The 17,711-nt window shown below is 46.3% G+C and overlaps 2 protein-coding genes across 3 annotated transcripts; one reads left to right on the top strand and one right to left on the bottom strand.

The window, feature by feature from the left end:
• The first annotated feature begins 1,314 nt into the window (after window positions 1-1,314).
• LOC123166778 (phospholipase D Z) lies at window positions 1,315-5,486 on the top strand. 2 transcript variants are annotated; one of them, XM_044584578.1, is made up of 8 exons: window positions 1,315-1,590; window positions 2,134-2,338; window positions 2,603-2,804; window positions 2,893-3,086; window positions 3,450-3,603; window positions 3,814-3,978; window positions 4,353-4,830; window positions 5,302-5,486. In XM_044584578.1, exons 1-7 carry the CDS (start codon window positions 1,407-1,409, stop codon window positions 4,797-4,799), a joined length of 1,551 nt encoding a protein of 516 aa, XP_044440513.1. In that variant the 5' UTR covers window positions 1,315-1,406; the 3' UTR covers window positions 4,800-4,830; window positions 5,302-5,486. The 2 variants fall into 2 exon arrangements, with proteins under 2 accessions (XP_044440513.1, XP_044440512.1); XM_044584577.1 differs by lacking the exon at window positions 5,302-5,486 and having other exon boundaries at window positions 4,353-4,960.
• Window positions 5,487-7,727: 2,241 nt separating this feature from the next.
• Window positions 7,728-8,583, bottom strand: LOC123167949 (chaperone protein dnaJ 8, chloroplastic). Its single transcript, XM_044585805.1, has one exon. It carries the CDS (start codon window positions 8,398-8,400, stop codon window positions 7,957-7,959), a length of 444 nt encoding a protein of 147 aa, XP_044441740.1. The 5' UTR covers window positions 8,401-8,583; the 3' UTR covers window positions 7,728-7,956.
• Between the last annotated feature and the right edge of the window lie 9,128 nt (window positions 8,584-17,711).

Genomic DNA, 17,711 nt, shown 5'->3' with positions numbered 1-17,711 from the left:
CCTGCAACTGCCACCTTGGCATTGAGAGGTGGTGGTGGTGGGGGGGGGGGGACCTCGGATCTTCAAGACCTCTATGTTCTTCGTCAATGCCTAGTGATCATCATAGTTTTGTGAGAATAAACTTCGTCTCGTTCTTTTGGGAGCGCCATGAGGTTAGAGAGTTTTCTATCCTCGCGGATTCGGCTATTAAGATCTGATGAGTTTATGTTGCCGTGTCAAGCTTTTCTGTTGGTTTAATTCTTTGTGGAGGTGAAATCTTTTATCGACACCATGGTGAAGATATAGTGATTCGACGGCCTGCACTTCTAGGGGATCATCCGGGCCCAAGTATGTTCATCGATCTAAGGCTTCCCATCTTTTTAGATGGACGACTCAGGCGCTTTCAAAAACCATTATTGGCAATGTTCGTGCGGGTGAAAGAGTGACAACATCGTTGCTCCAGTCAAATTGCAACCTCTTTACCGAAGTATTTGGAGTATTACTTTGAGCAAAGATTGATACCGCGAAGAAGGTGTTTATAAAAGATTTCATTGTAATTTTTAATCATAGGAGTTACTTTGTATTTCTTGGATTTTAGGTCCAAAACAGTGTGGCTGTAATTGTTATGAGTGTTAATAAAGTTACATGTGTTTCTAAGAAAACCGTTAAAAAAGAGGAAAACCAAATTATATGGAAGAAAAGAATCAAAGAAAACTAATGAAAATGAAAGAAAACCATAGAATAATAAAACAAAAAGCAAAGAGAACCCAACCAAAACAATGAAAAACGGACAAAAGAAAACCAACCCAATAAACTAAAAAAGGATAAAGAAAACACAGGAAAAAACCGGCACAAACTGCTACAGTAGTGGTCGGCCATGTCATGCCACGCCTAAAAAAAAGCTCCTGCAGGGAAAAAAGTCAACAATCCGAAAGATGCGCCATGTGCTCTGAGAATATGCTGGGCGTAGAAGAACCTGCCACGTTTTCTCCAAAAAGAGAAGAAAAGAAAAAGAAGAACCTATCACTTTTCGAAATGAAAGAGTGCAAGGAAGAAATGAGATGCACAGCGCCGGCATGTGTTGGCTTTGCTTTTTGGTTTTTGCTTGAGGAGAACGGCATCTTCCAAAAATGTACAGTATTGTAGACCTTATTTGAAATTTTGCCGACTTCGAAGGCTGAAGGAAGAAATCGAGTCACAAAGTAAAATGGCACAATTGATCAAATTTGAAGAAAACGAGTTTTTCAATAAATTCAATCAAACTTTACAGTGTTTGATTTGAGACAAGAATTTAGGGAACCACGGGAGGATGACTTGGCACCCTTGGATTCTCTCCGGGCCCCACTTCCCACTGTGCAGCTCCGTTCACACCCCGCGCTGCCGCCGCACACACACAGAGAGAGAGAGAGAGAGAGCGCGCGCGCGCCATGGCTCCTCCGCCTCGTCGCCGCCGGCGCCTCCTCCTCCTGCCCCCGCTCCTCCTCGCCGTCGCCGCGCTGTGGGGAGCGCCGCCGGCCGCGGGCGCCGCGGAGTCGTGCAGGGCGTGGCTGGTGCAGTCCATCCCCACCGACATGCCCCACCTCCGCCGCGTCCCGGGGGTCCTCGCCACAGGTACCCACCGCCCCGCCCTCCCCCAAGTCAGCGCGGCCGTTCTCGCCGTGGATCCACGCGGTTTGGCTCCCGGGGCTTCGGTTCCTCGATTACCACGCCATTCCTCATCGACGTGTAGGATAAGGCATTTCGAACGGTGTAAAAATGTCAGAGTTCTGTAAGATGGCATTTTGTTTCAGCTTGCTGTGAATGCAAATGCGTACTGAATTAATAACCCACCTATTCCATGGATGGGTTCGCCTGTCCGGTCAATCCGCCGTGCCCCATTGCAATTTCTGTTTGCAACAGGGATTTTGGCTGTTATTGCCAGTGTGAGTGGTGTTGTTTGGTTTCAGGTTAGCTCGGCGCTTCTCGCCGCGCGGTAGTATGCGTGTTGTTGACATCACGTGTGCGTGTGTTTTCGTCATGATTGATCCTGGTCCGACTTCATACGAAAATTTTGTGGAGGAATGGAATGGATTTTATCTGTTTCTGTTATTATACTTGCTTTATTGATAGTTTGATGCAGATTGGCTGACTTTTGTTCTTGCTGCTGATCCGCAGCGGACGTGCTCCAGTGGCTCTCGGGGAACACGACGGAGAGCCTTGACATCCTTGCGCAATACTGGCAGTTCATAGCACACCCGAAGAACCCGAAATCAGGGGAGTACGGGTTCTCCGAGAGCGAGATGGCGAAGTTTGGGGCTGACGAGGGGCGCCGGGTTTACAAGGCACTGGAGAAAGCGGCAGATCGTAAGGTCAAAATCAGGCAAGGGTTGATGTCAAATTTTCCAGTCTTACGTGTTAGTATCATTACAGTGATTTTTGTGCCATAGGAAGTTAGTTGTCCTGATTATATCAGTGAATAGCAACACTGGTACATGCCATGACAGTGATTATGCTGGATGGCACTGTGCAGTTAGCTGCCATGGAAGCATTCAAGCGAAAGGAGTTAAAGAACGATAAGAAGGAAACTTAGTAGGTGTGTGCAGAAGTCTAATTCATTTTGTTAACGACGGTATCATCTTTGCAGGATCGCGCAGCACGCCGGATTTGCTCCTGATTTCGACCAAGAGAGTGCTAACCTCGCTGCAGGAAGGCCAAATGTTCAGAATGTAACCGTACTTTTTGAGGATTGGTGGGGATCCGGCGTTCTGCATGCAAAAGTCTGGATATCCGACAAAAAGGATGTGTATATTGGATCTGCAAACAATGATTGGAAGTCCCTTACCCAGGTACACTGGAAAGCAAACTCTGTATTTACATTGTAGTAGTTTCCAAAATGGTTTTGAATCTGTTTGATACTAGTTTGACTTACTGCAGGTGAAGGAGCTGGGGATTTATTTCGTTGGTTGTCCACAGATAGCAAAAACTGTTGAGGTGTATTTTCAAAATCTTTGGACACTTTCAACACTCAATTCAACTACTTACACCAAAATTGCCTGGGATAAGAAGTGGCAGACTTTTAGAAAGGTGCCATGCTGGTCACATTTCCTACAACCTGAACAAAGATGCAGGTTTGTAGCCTTATTGGTAATTGATAATCAGTTACTACCCAGTATAAAAATAAACTATCTCCTACGTACATGACATCATTTAATCGATAACTTCCTGGCAGTTGTACTTTGTATGTTGTGTACCTGTGCTAACATTTTGGTCAAACTGCTGACAGCATTTAGCTGTGTTCCTTTTATGTTCACCATTGATAATGTGCATACTGTTGCTTGATGTTAAACGGATACAATATTTACTGTTATTTACTTGAAGGCATGTTATGGTTTCATAAATTTCCTAAACATTATTAGTAGGCATAAGTACTCTAATTCTTCTGACAGTTTCCCTGGGCTGAATAATTGAAATATCCTCCTAATATGCACCAGGTCACCTCTGCCACTTTCTGTCGATGTCCCGTATGTTGACGGCTATCCATCACTTGCCAATCCTGAACTGCTTGATGTTTTAATTGAAACCCCTGGGCTCAAGAGATCCACTAAAGAACACCACTTGAGCTATCTTTCGTTTGCTCCACCTGAGGTAATGTCACATATTTTGTTCTTTTTAAAGTGAAAGGAAATAGCTTTCATTAGCTCTATGATTCATTTGGCATTAACAATCCATTTCCAGTTCACGTGGCATTTTATCATGCTATGTGAAATTAAAACACGTGGATCACTTTTCCAAGGAATAATCTAGTAAGTTGTAACACATGTTCTGATGCTGATTCAAGCTGTTCATGTTTTCCAGCTGTTGTTTGATAAGTTCCAGGCAGATGAGCAAGGTTGGGTCGACACCATCAAATCTGTCAATTCTGGGGGAATGGTGAGGATAAGTACTATGGACTGGCTTGGACAATCACAGTATGCTTCTGAAACTGTGTTCTGGCCATCTTTGTCATCAGCGATATCAGAGGTATTTAAAGCTGCATTTGTTATGCCAATTATGCGGGCAACACAGGGCCTCCTGTAGTTTCAGTAAAATCGGGATACTTGGATATAATGCTACCTATTCTGCAAGGTGACATTTAATATACAGGATCAAATTTGTATATTGACTGAATTTTTCTGGCACTATCATGACTACATGAGCACCATTATCAGTACTATCCAGTTGGCAATTTGCCATAGCTTCAACACCAGAACTTTGTGGAATTGTACCTTACATCGCTCTAGTTAGCCTGGTGACATTTTTTTTCATTCAAAAAAAAAAAACTCCTGGACAGTTTATCCCTGTACTTGTCAATGCTGAATTCATCCACTAACTGAATATAAACTGATGATTGATAGGTAATATTCTCCAAGAATGCAACCGTGAGGCTGCTCGTAGCCTACTGGACACACTTCATCCCGAGCACCGAGAAGTACTTGAAGAGCCTCCTGTACTCAAACATCCTCTGCGCATCCTCCAAATACAACCACTGCGGCGGCAAGGTCGAGGTCAAGTACTACTTGGTTCCCGGGTACAACGAGACCGGACCTGCCTTGGCTCACGGCGCCCCGACAGGGAACCGTTACCCCGACTTCACCCGGGTGAACCATGGCAAGTACGCCGTCAGCGATGTGAGGGCGAACATCGGCACCAGCAACCTCATCTGGGACTACTTCTACACAACGGCTGGAGTGAGCTTCGGAACGTACGACCCCTCCATCGTCTCGCAGCTGCAAGACGTCTTCGATGCGGATTGGGATTCTCCCTACACTATGCCCGTTAAACCTCTGGAGGCGTCCAGGTGAAGAGATCAGTTCGTTTTCTTTGCTTAGTCAGGTAATCATATTTCTCTTATTAATTTGCTTAGTAGTACATTGTAATACCTTGTAGTTGTTGCCCCATAGCAAGTTGTGGCTGTGAGCTTCACATATGTTGCTTCTGAATGAATGGCTGTGAACTTGTTCAACCTGCTTGTGTCCTCTTATATTCAGTAGTACTATATAACAAGGGAAAAAAACTCAATGAGTAAATAAAAAAAGATAAGTAGAAGAAAAAAGTCAAGTGTGTCAACTGCTTTGCTGAACGACCATTGGACTCTACCTATATGATAGTACGATGGGGACTTGATTCTGTGTAATCTAATAATAGCCTTAACTAGAAAATTTCAACGACAACACCTTCAATGTTCCTTTCGTGTGATACATCATGCACTAATTTTATGCTTTGAATTTGACCTTGACAACTAACTACTCCCCCAGTAGACCCATTCCCTATTTCATGATGCTCCTCATGGCTCCTCCCTCCCAGGCACCACGGCAAGCCATGGGCTCTCGCCGTCGTCCGACCACCGCCCTAGTCCTGGCGTCATTGCTATGCCTCTACCACGCGCTGCGCGGGGCCTTCTCGCTCTCCTTCAGCCTCGACTTCTCCGACGCCGGTGCCGGTTCGTCGATCATCGTGGGTGGCGACGCACTCATCAGACCACCAACTCTCCAGCTGACGAAAAACAGCCGGGCGTCGTACCGGCACAAGGTGCCGCTCTGGAACGGCGCCACCGGCGAGGTGGCTAGCTTCGCCACCGCCTTCTCATTCCGGATCACCCCGGACAAGGACAGCCCGCCGCAGCAGCCAGGCGATAGGATGGCCTTCTTCCTCGGCCATTTCCCTTCCGTGGACGTCCCGCGCAGCAGCAGCAGCGGCCTCCGCCTCGGCCCGGCCATCGTGGCGGTGGAGTTCGACACTTTCCTCAATCATGTCCGCATCGACATCAGCTCCGCCAACTCCACGGCCTCCGCGCACACGACGGCGACATGGCCGAGCAAGAACCTCACGACGTCCAGTGTCATGGAGGCCACCGTGAAATACCACAGCGACTCCAGGATGCTGGCCGTTGCTCTCCTCATCGACGGTGCCCTGTACCAGGTCAATGCAACCGTTGATCTGCGCAGAAATCTGCCGGAGGAGGTCGCGGTCGGCTTCTCCGCCGCCGCCTTTGCCGGGATGCACGGGATACTGTTGTGGTCGTTCGGTTCCACTCTGCCGGAGTCCAAGCAGGAGGCATCTCCTCAGCCTGCTGAACCTCCTCTCCCAACCAGCAGCTACGACCACAAGAAGATAGCATTGGTCCTACTATTCTTAGGAACGATCACGACGAGGTGTGTCCGAATCGGATTTCAGTTTCGGTTCAAGGCATCACCGGGGCGTGTTACCTTGGCTGTCCTAGCATAGTACAGTAGGAGTATTTTACATGCATGTAAAGAACCGCTGTAAAAATGCCCGCGGGAAATAGAGAGAGAAACAAAAGAGTTTTATTTTGAAGTTATACATCACCCTCGGCATACTGAATTGTGTGGATCACGGCTTTTGGCATGCCATAAGCATTAATCATTTGATGCCAACTTGGGAGGATGCGATTTGAATAATTTGTGAGCTTTTATGATGCATCATTAATCAATGGGTGACCACTGCAATTGATACTGCATCATGACAAGTACTAAACCCTTGCAGTATGGTTATAGTATGAACCAAAAAATGCATCTTTGAGTAACATATCTTCTCAGATCTAAACCAAGTCGTGTTCGATAAATCCTCTACCAATCTATAGCGTAACAGCACATGACAAACATTTCAAAAGCAAAATTTTCGCAACGGATGATCAGCTTGCATAAGGGTTTGAGGAGAAAAGCACAGTTGATGTGGAAGAAAACGCAAGTAGGGTCAAGCAAAACACTGTCCTCGTCTTCCTTCCCTAATCCTAGGCGGCTAGGGCAAACTCTCTCCTCCAAACGCCGCTGCGGCAAGCCTGTGGATTCGCCTCTCCTTTGCCCGCTGCTGCGGCGGCCGGTGGCGGGGAGGGGAATCCCAGTGTCTCCGGTCCGATTAGTAGTTTAGGTTAGGGTTTCTAGTCGTGGGTGCGGTGCTCGGTCAGATGGCGGCACTACTTCTTCGAGTTTGTCTTCCGGGCTTTGATCCTCCTCGAGTTCGTCCGTCTGGATGTAGTCGATGGAGCTCCGGCGTAGATTCCTCCCATCTCTTTTGGGGCGGTGAGGTTAGGTTTCTCGTCTTGTGGCGAGATTTGGTGCCAGGTGCTTCAGATCTATGAAAAGATTCAATGGTGACGACTGCGGCTCCAGGGCGCTGGCCCTTAGGTGCACGTGCACGAAGACTTCCCGGCTGTCATCAACAAGGTTAAACCGGCTCCGGTAGGGGAGCGGCGACAACGGTGCGTCGAGGGCTCGTTCTGGTGGCAGTAGTGGTTGTTTAGGGATCTTGAAATCTCAATGTAACTTTTATTATGTTTGAGATACTTTGTACTTCTGCTGAACTTTGATAATAGATCTAGATCATTTTCGCAAAAAAAAGGGTCAATCAAAACAAAATAACTGACATTTTGCACTATAAACTGAAAACCGTTTCACCTACCAGTGATGATGGCGATTGAGCGAGAAGGAAGAGCTTGGAGTCGAGCGGGGCTACTAAAGTTAGCAAGTGACATTTTCCTCGGCGGATTGGCTAGGTGGTCTAGCATGAGAGAGAGTAGCATCCCGTGTTAGGCCTTTTTCTTTAATACTCCCTCCGTCTTATAATATAAGAGTGTTTTTTTACGCTCGTAGGAAGTATATGATATGATTCGAGAAAAAAAAAAGCATCCACCGGTCAGTGCCAGTGTGCCACTATCACTGCAAACGAAAGAGGCGTCCCTTCCTTGAAAATCCAAACGGAAGAGGTGTTCCTGAATCCTTAGCCACAATTTAGATTAATTGCTGCTCTGTTCGTTTCTTATATTCACAATGGAAATTAAAGTGTTCCAATTACAATCGTTAGAACTCTGAATTCCATCCTACTACCGTACTACGTCTCTTCCATCCACAATCAAACAGGGGAAATGCAGAGAGTGGCATTTCACAAATTAATTTACAGTACTGCTGCCTCTGCCATGGCAAGAATCATGCAGGCGCCGCTTCAGAGGTCTGCGAACCAGTCGTCCTCGTCGTCGTCGTTGAGGTAGCGGCGGTAGCGGTCGAGGTCCTCGTCGGCGAGGCCGTAGCGGCGGCGCCAGTACTCGAGCCTCGCCTCCGCCTCCCGCATGTTGCTCATCACCCTCTGGTACGCCGCGTTGATCCGCTCGAAGTCCACGCTGTCGCTATTTTCTTGGCGCACGACGTCCGGGTGGTACTGCAGCGCGAGACGGTGGAATGCCCTCTTGATCTCTCCCCTGGTGGCCCCCGGCGCCAGCCTCAGCGCCCGGTAGTGGTCATCCTCCAGCGCCCCGCCCGTATGCCTCGCCGGCGCCGCCCCGCGCGCGCTCCCGCATCTCACCGACGACGACGCCGTCCCACACCGCCGCGCCGGCGCCACTGACGCCGACGGGACGCGCAGGTTGAGCACCACTCCTCCGGCAGCCATGGCTGATGCCTGATGGCTGTACCCACACGCGCCAAAGGTGAAATGAATGGATCGGAACAAGTGGGGATGGAGCTGTGGGATCTTTGGATCTCCCGATGTGTTCGCGCTGTTGACCGCGTGGTGGAGCTGGAATGGTTGGGGCTTGGAACGGATGAGGCTGCCGCGTGGTGGCGCGTGGGATTTATAGGGTGGAGGAGGAGGCGGTCGGCTCGCCGGAAGGAGCGGCGCGTCCGGGCTACGCACGGTTGCTTTGCCGGAGTTTCCCACGTTGCCATTGCTCGCACGTTTTGGCACGGAGAAAACTTGGCGAGGGGGAGACACCGCGGCGTCACTATCCGTTCCGTTTCTTTTATTTTTAACCCCCGTTTTGACTGGATTGAGATGCCCCGTAGGAAGGGAGCTGTTTTTGGCTGTTCCAGGGAAAAGGAAAATAATGCTTTCACGTGAAGTTTTTGAAGTGAAAGATGTGTTTCTCAGTTTTCAGCACTCAACAATTGACCAAGTAGTATATACATACATACATATTATAAAGGACATGGAGTTTCTCTGTTCCCACCTTCCCGGTTGCTTGTGCACCTCGATGAATACAATTCAAAAAAATACTCCCTCCGTCTCATAATATAAGAGTATTTTTAACACTAATGTAGTGTCAAAAACACTCTTATATTAAGGAAATAATTCTCATCAACCGACGGATTTCAGCACACATCCACCGCCTTCCCTGTGCGCCACGTGTCCACGTGGGCCTGCACCACTGCTCTCCTTTTCTTTCTTATCTCCAACGAACAAACCACATCCACATCTTCTTCCCCAACCTCGTCCCTTACCTCCAGATCACTTTCATGAATGTGCATCAACCCAAATGTCGCTCCTCCTCTGCCCACACCCGTCCTCTTCTCCTTCCTCCTCTTTTCTCTCTTTCCCCTGTGAGGCATGTCGCCGTCGCCCTAGAGGTGCACCGGCATGGACATCCATGGCTGCTGCCTCCACGAGGTCAACCGCAAACTTCAGTACCATGCGCAACAATAGTTCCAACAACGCGGTTGTTGCAATGGCGGTTACGACGCGGTAACTTTTTTTGTAACATGGTCTTTGTTGCAAAAATAAATTGCAACATGGGTCTTGTGGCAGGACTACAGAGAAGAGGCTGGAAATGGTGCTGTAAATTTTACAACAAGGGTCTTGTTGCAGAAAAACAGAGAAGAAGCAGGAGATGTTGTAGTAAATTTGGCAAGAGGGGTCTTTTTGCAGGAATGAGGTTTGCAACAAGTGTCTTGTTGCGGGAAAAGAAGAAGATTTTTTTTGGCAACAAGGGTCTTGTTGTAGAATGAGTTTGCAACAAGGGCCTTGTTGCAGGAAAATAGAAAAGGAGGAACGGATGGCTCGCGTCATTCAACCAGACGGCTCGCGAGGCGTAAAAAGATCCGCCAGTGGACGCGTAGCATGCCCCCTTATATTATGGGACGGAAGGAGTAGTAAACAAAATCTCAAAATACTGATTTTTTTAGGAAACATTATGGATCAGTCGGCGGATCGCTCACTCGTGTCCGCTGCCTTCCCAGCTTGCCACGCGTCCCATGTGGGGGCATATCAACCGTTCTTCTCTTCCTTATCCCAACAACCACGCATTCTTCCGTTCACTCTCCCATCCCCTACCTCTATCTCTCCATACCCTGCCTTTTTCCATGGATCTCATCCCCATCTCTTCTCAAACAAGCACGCTGCTCCAACCCCATCACATCCGCGGCGGCCACCAGCGCCCTTCCTCTGCTGCAAAAACGGGGGTGCTGCAGAGACCATAGGGTGCTCTCTCCGTTGCAGCCATCAACGTTTTTGCAAGTTTTCGCAACAACAGTCTTGTTGCAGGAATACATAGAAGAGGATGGCGATGTTGGGTCATGTTGCAATGGGGATTTTGCAATAATGGCCTTGTTGCAGAAAAATAGAGATGAAGAGATTTTGCAACAAGGGTCTTGTTGCAGGAAAATAGAGAAGAAGAAGTTTTGCAGCATGGGTCTTTTTGTAGAAAATGAGAGAAAATAAGATTTTGCAATAGAGATCTTGTTGCAGAAATTTGGAGAAGAAAATATTTTGTACCATGGGTCTTGTTACAGAAAATTAGATAAGAGGATGTTTTGCAACACGAGCATTGTTGCAGAAAATGAGAGAAAAAGAACAGACGGCTCGCCTCTTACAATCAGACGGCTCACGAGGCGGCGAATCTTTTAAAAAGATCCACTGGCACATGCGTAGCATGGCCCTTTTTTTTACAAGACACAAGTCGGAGTGTTCTACCACCGTGCAAAATTTTGTGATGGCATACCATTGGCTCAGGGGCAAAAAAAAAAAATCGGTACTTAAAAAAGCTCTTTTTTGAAGCATTTTTGGCTGCTAGTTTTGTTTTTTTCCTACCCAAAGCGTCACGAACGTGATCACTTCACGGAAATTAAAACGTTAGGGAGAACTCCCGGAGAACACTCATGAATGTTTGTCAACAAAAAAAACAGATTTTTTAAATAGTTTTGGGATTTACTGTTCACCCGGCTGCATTTACACCAGGGAGCATAATGGATTAATGGTACTTTTGATATCACAAACCTAAACTCTAAACTGGATGATTTACTTCTTTATTTTGTAAAACCGGATAAATACAACTCTCCCCCGTCTGGTGCATCATAACTTCTCGTGCATATAGCTCTGATTTAATATTTTAGAAGTTCCAAATTTTAAAAATATATGCAATATAGAAAAAACATCAATATGTGATATAAAGAGTTCAAGTCAAAATTTAAAATATAACTGAAAATAAAAATGACAAATCGGCATCAATGCTGATAATGGGCCAATACAAAGCCCAACTTACACTGGATACTATGTAGTGCAGAATATTTATCTTTTTATCATCGTGTCTTATGATTTTTCATTTGATTTTTTGCCACATGCTAGATACAAGTGTTACCTATGGGACTGTTTTCCTTTTAGAATTTTCCAGAACTTTAAAGGTTCAAATTGACGTCATGATGGCTACATTATTTCCACACCAAATAAGAAAGTTGAAAAAATAAAGGTCAGATTTTTTTAAGTCCAAGGAAAATGTATTTCCTTTTATTTTTTGTAAATATTGAAAATGTAATGAAAATTTAAAACTATGGGAAAGATAAACATCTGACCAAAATAGTTGATTCCAATTATGTGAGAAGTTCTAGAAAACCCCAAAAAGATCTCTCAAATCATGAAGTGAGAATTATGTCGATAAAAATGTTGGTGATGTTGATTAAGGAAAAACTTGATTTAAAGAAAACAACAACAAAATGATGTCTCTCTCAAGTATCATGAAATTTCCTTACTTTTTTATGTCATAACTGTTTGGATGATATAATGTTTTTTCAAAATACATGGTTTTTTTGTGGGAGGGGCGGAGGGGCAACTGTATATTGTTCTTACATATATATTTAAATTGTCTTATTGGACGTATCCCCGTATCATGTATCTGATGTGTATCCAAGTATCCACCCAACGTAGCTCACAACACAGTTACCTAAAATGTACATAGATTAGGAAAATCACTGATATAGGAGCAGAACGAAAATGCTAGACCTACTTGTGATTTACTGAATTGCTTTGAAACCCTCCTAACAAAAATGCTACACCTACTTGTGATTTACTGAATTTCTGGTCTAACATATCAAGGAGCAATTGGTCTCCGTATTAAATTTGCATTATACAAAACATATGTTGTCTGCTCGTGCTATTTTATGCTCGCAGATCTATTCAGCTGAAGAGTTTTTGCTGGCGTTTTTTATTGCGTCGTTTCCAACGATCTTCCGAGTCACCGCTTTGCTGGCCCTGCAGCACTAAAACCACCAGCTGATATCACCAGATCCGCTCATTCGCTAGTTCCACTCCGCTACGCTGGACCCGTCGCGTTTAACCCGCCATTGTCAGGGGAACGCCAGCTTCAAGCACGTCCGCATGCGTCCAAAAAATAAATCAGGTGTTATTTTTCCTATATATATTTTTTTAGTATACTTTAATTACTCTGAGCACAACTACTCTGCTCTACGGTATTTTTTATATGCAAGAGAATTATTTATTACAAAGTGGCATTATACCGCGGTGATGGAGGCGCGCCGACATCGTTCGGCACAGGTGGTTGTTGTTATTTAACGGACTCCCACACCGGCTTACAATGCCGTGGCCGTCTCTCGCGACCGCACCGGCTTACAACACCGCAGACAACTCACCTGTCCGTTCCCGCGGCCGATTCTCCCGCCCGTGCCGGCTTACAACACCACGTCCGACTCATCTGTCCGTGCCGCCTCTGATGCTATGGTTGTCTTTACCACCGTCCGTCCCTCACGGTCTGGTCTACATCAACACACCGGGCCGCACCTGTGTGCACAAGTTGCTTAACGAGCGCGTGCAAGTCGCTGCTCCTGCTATCCGGTCTATTACGACAACTCTGAAGAAGGTCATGATATAGTGTCAGCCTCTGCCCCCAGCAGATGGCTCATTGGGTAGGCATGCAAATCACCGCCACTACGTTTTGGTTAAACAACCAGCTGGGATGAACCGCTGGCCGGATTACTGACACAATTCATGCGGGGTCATTTATAACCCGCCATGGTCGACCTCAAGTTTCCATGGATTCACATCGCATTATCAACGTCAAGGATATATAATGAGTGTTGCGAAGATTGTTAACTCGCCACCTTGCTTCCAGCTTTAACATATTACAGCGTTCTGCTGTTCAGCTATATGCCGATTTATATCGCGCTCAATATGGAGAAATCTCAAGCCAACTCCTCGAGTCGCCTTGAGACTCGGGGGCTACAATAATATGACTCAGCAAATGTTGCCGGTTTTCGGTGAATTCAAGAACCCTAGGACATTGGAGGGAAAGATAACCCGGTCCCGGAGGCTACTACCATATTGATGAAAGTATAAAGGCCGTCAGAAAATTTCCGGTTCAAAATGAAGAATGCCGGTTTAAAATCCGGTTCAAGGGAAATCTGTTCTCCCACAAAGCTCTGAAGCTCTCAAATCCGGTTTAAGAATTTCCGGTACAAAAAGAATTAATCTCTCGCAAGTTCGAGTTTAAAGGCCGTCAGAAAATTTTCGGCTGAAAATGAAGATTTCGGTTTAAAATCCGGTTCAAGGGAAAGATGTCTCCCACAAAGCTTTGAAGCTCTCAATATCCAGTTTAACATCCGGTTCAAGAAGAAATATTTCTCGCAAAGTTCGAGTTCTCAGAAAAGTTAAAGGGACCAAAGAGAGTCTGTTGCAAAAGCACAACCCAAACATAGGCCCCCCCCCTGAGCACAACTCAAAATATTACCTGGGGGCTCTTTGTTGCACAACAACAAAGAGTTTTAACCCTTGTAATAGGCTATCAAGCCAGACTTGGAAGCCAGGTGTATTCACCTAAAACCCCGGGTTATCCTGCCTTCTTTAAGTAAGTCACCCCGCCCAGGTAATCCTGGTATGACCCCCCAAACATTTGGCAAGTCAATCTTATACAGACCCTGAACTTGTCAAAGTTAAAATGACGATTGGTTAATGTGAAGTCCATCTTAAAAGGCTTTGTAAAATGGTTTAACTCAGTGGCCTGGCAGCCCATGAAAAGCCTTGATTTTGGGCCTGGCAGCCTATGAAAAGCCTCGAATTCTTGCATGTTTTTCTTTTGAAGTCTTTCTTTTGGTGGTTTATTTTGATGAGGTTTATACTAATCTGGTGTTTACTGACCCGGTCTGGCTTTTGACTATAAGTCGCCAGTATGATTATAAATCACCGGCGTTTATTAACCCGGCCTGGCTTTGGACTATAAGTCGCCAGTATGATGATAAATTATCCGGTGTTTATTAACCCGGCCTGGCTTGGGACTATAAGTCGCCAGTATATATTTGGCTTGTGCCATTGGAATCACGCGCTCATAAATCATTGGATTATATTATTCAAATCTTCAAATATCCAACATGGCTGGATTTTATTATGGTTATCAATAACCAGTATTATGATCAAGGTTTTCAAAGTCGCTTTAGCGCAATGGTTATCATATTATCAATGGATATGATTTATTCTACAATTGAAGGAATAGTCCCGAGTCGCTGCAGGCTTACGACCCGGCACTTGGGGGCTACATTATTCAAGTTGAGGTTACATCAAATATGCAAGTCTCATGTCATTGCAAGCATGCACCATGACACTTGGGGGCTAATGCAAAGTCATTTTTTACTCATCTTATTGAAGACCCGACTCATCACATTATAATGAGCTGGCCCTTGGGGGCTACCAATTGCTCCTGTCAACAATTCAAGCATGATCATATTTATAAAGTCCCTGCTCATTATTGCATAATGACCCGGCCCTTGGGGGCTACACTGGTTGAAGTTTTTTGAGCATCAGGCAATTACAAGTCCCAGGTTGCTGCAAGCATGACAACCCGGCACTTGGGGGCTACATAATATGGAGTATTCAGTTTTTACTAGTGACTGGGATGAACAACATGGATTTCTTCAAAAGTGGCAGTATTTATATTGAAGCAAGTCTTAAGCCATCACTTTGTTCTGCTCAAGACTTGGGGGCTACAGGTAATATGGATATAAGGGAGAAAAATCTTCAAATTCTCAGTTATGAGCAAACCAGATTGACCCGGTGTCTGCAATAATTATGACCCTGCGTCGGTAATAATTATGACTCGGTGCCATCAATATTTACAAACCGGCAATTTTGGTAATATTAAACCGGCAAGTTCTACATCTTCAAACCGGTTGAATATCAGATGAGTATTTCAAGACCAATATTTCTTAAGCCAGCGCTTTGGAAGCCGGCTCAAGTGGATTATTCTTCACAATATTTCTCTGTGAGAAACCAATGTCAGCAAATTGAGTATGAAGCTGGCTTATTGACCCGGGTTTTCTAGAAGAAGGAAATGACAAGGAATTAAGGATGATCAGGTGCCGGTTTACAAGAAATCTTAACCCGGAGCATAATCTGTCAAATTTGTTCTTGTGTTTGTTTTACAGGATCAGCTTAACATGGATAAATCCAAATTAAACTAGGGGCTAATGTTGGGGATATACCCCGCGGTATGACCCGGCCGGAAATATAACCCGGTTGACACTTGGCGATTCACTGGCGACCCGCCCTGACCAGACGGTTTACAAGCAACCCGCCTGAACATTATGACTCACTGGTAACCTGGCGGGCGGGACAGACAGATGACAAGACCCAAGGCCCAGAAGGCCGTTTTATTTCAATGGTGGGCCGGTTTAAGAGGAAAGGCGTGAGGAATATTTCCCTTACAAGGAGTCAAGACCCGGACTCGTATCCGGTTTGTATTAGAAGGTAGACTATGTAAGGGAACGTAGCAATAATTCAAAATTTTCCTACGTGTCACCAAGATCAATCTAGGAGATGCTAGCAACGAGGGAGAGGGAGTGCATCTTCATACCCTTGAAGATCGCTAAGTGGAAGCGTTACAAGAACGCGGTTGATGGAGTCGTACTCGCGGCGATTCAAATCGCGGAAGATCCGATCTAGCGCCGAACGGACGGCGCCTCCGCGTTCAACACACGTACAGCCCGGTGATGTCTCCTCCTTCTTGATCCAGCAAGGGGAGAGGAGAGCTTGAGGGAGAACTCCAGCATCACGACGACATGGTGGCAATGGAGCTCGTGGTTCTCCGGCAGAGCTTCGCTAAGCACTACGGAGGAGGAGGAGGAGTTGGAGGAGGAGAGGGCTGCGCCAGGCCAGGGGTGCGGCTGCCCTCTCTCTCCCTCACTATATATAGGGGGAAGGGGGGTGGAGGAGGCGCCCTAGGGTTCCCTAGGGGAGGAGCGGCGGCCACAGGGGAAACCCTAGATGGGTTTAGGCGCCCCCACCCCTGGGAAACTTGCCCCCCAAGCCGGGAGGGGTGGCTGCCCTAGGGGTGGCGCCCCCACCTCTCTTGGTTACGTGAGAGGGGTTGGGAGGGGCGCACAGCCCCTTAGTGGGCTGGTTTGCCCCTTCCCCTTGGCCCATAAGGCCCCCCCAACGCTTGCCGGGGCCTCCGAAACCCCTTTCGGACATGTTGGCCATAGCCTGGTACCCCCGGAACAATTCCGGACTCCAATACCCTTCGTCCAATATACTGATCTTCACCTCCGGACCATTCCGGAGCTCCTCGTCATGTTCGGGATCTCATCCGGGACTCCGAACAACCTTCGGTAACCACATACTATTTCCCATAACAACTCTAGCGTCACCGAACCTTAAGTGTGTAGACCCTATGGGTTCGGGAACCATGCAGACATGACCGAGACACCTCTCCGGCCAATAACCAATAGCGGGATCTGGATACCCATATTGGCTCCCACATGTTCCACGATGATCTCATCGGATGAACCACGATGTCGGGGATTCAATCAATCCCGTATACAATTCCCTTTGTCTATCGGTATGTTACTTGCCCGAGATTCGATCGTCGGTATCCCTATACCTTGTTCAATCTCGTTACCGGCAAGTCTCTTTACTCGTTCCGTAACGCATGATCCCGTGACTAACTCCTTAGTCACATTGAGCTCATTATGATGATGCATTACCGAGTGGGCCCAGAGATACCTCTGCGTCATACGGAGTGACAAATCCCAGTCTCGATTCGTGCCAACCCAACAGACACTTTCGGAGATACCTGTAGTGCACCTTTATAGCCACCCAGTTACGTTGTGACGTTTGGTACACCCAAAGCATTCCTACGGTATCCGGGAGTTGCACAATCTCATGGTCTAAGGAAACGACACTTGACATTAGAAAAGCTCTTAGCAAACGAACTACACGATCTTGTGCTATGCTTAGGATTGGGTCTTGTCCATCACATCATTCTCCTAATGATGTGATCCCGTTATCAATGACATACAATGTCCATGGTCAGGAAACCATAACCATCTATTGATCAACGAGCTAGTCAACTAGAGGCTTACTAGGGACATGTTGTGGTCTATGTATTCACACATGTATTACGGTTTCCAGTTAATACAATTATAGCATGAACAATAGACAATTATCATGAACAAGGAAATACAATAATAACCATTTTATTATTGCCTCTAGGGCATATTTCCAACAGTCTCCCACTTGCACTAGAGTCAATAATCTAGTTCACATCACCATGTGATTAACACTCAAATTTCACATCGCCATGTGACTAATACCCAAGAGTTTACTAGAGTCAATAATCTAGTTCACATCACCATGTGATTAACACTCAGTGAGTTCTAGGGTTTGATCATGTTATGCTTACGAGGGAGGTTTTAGTCAATGGGTCTGCAACA

Source organism: Triticum aestivum, chromosome 7D (assembly GCF_018294505.1).
Source record: "Triticum aestivum cultivar Chinese Spring chromosome 7D, IWGSC CS RefSeq v2.1, whole genome shotgun sequence".
In the NCBI taxonomy this organism is placed as follows: domain Eukaryota; kingdom Viridiplantae; phylum Streptophyta; class Magnoliopsida; order Poales; family Poaceae; genus Triticum; species Triticum aestivum.
This window is presented reverse-complemented; position numbering and strand designations above follow the sequence as displayed.

Bases quoted from the DNA above. Each gene is read 5' to 3' on its own strand.
- LOC123166778 (XM_044584578.1), top strand. From the start codon at position 1,407: ATGGCTCCTCCGCCTCGTCGCCGCCGGCGCCTCCTCCTCCTGCCCCCG. The intron at 2,339-2,602 runs GCAAGGGTTGAT...TCATCTTTGCAG, and splicing joins GATCGTAAGGTCAAAATCAG to GATCGCGCAGCACGCCGGAT. The intron at 3,604-3,813 runs GTAATGTCACAT...CATGTTTTCCAG, and splicing joins TTTCGTTTGCTCCACCTGAG to CTGTTGTTTGATAAGTTCCA.
- LOC123167949 (XM_044585805.1), bottom strand. From the start codon at position 8,400: ATGGCTGCCGGAGGAGTGGTGCTCAACCTGCGCGTCCCGTCGGCGTCA.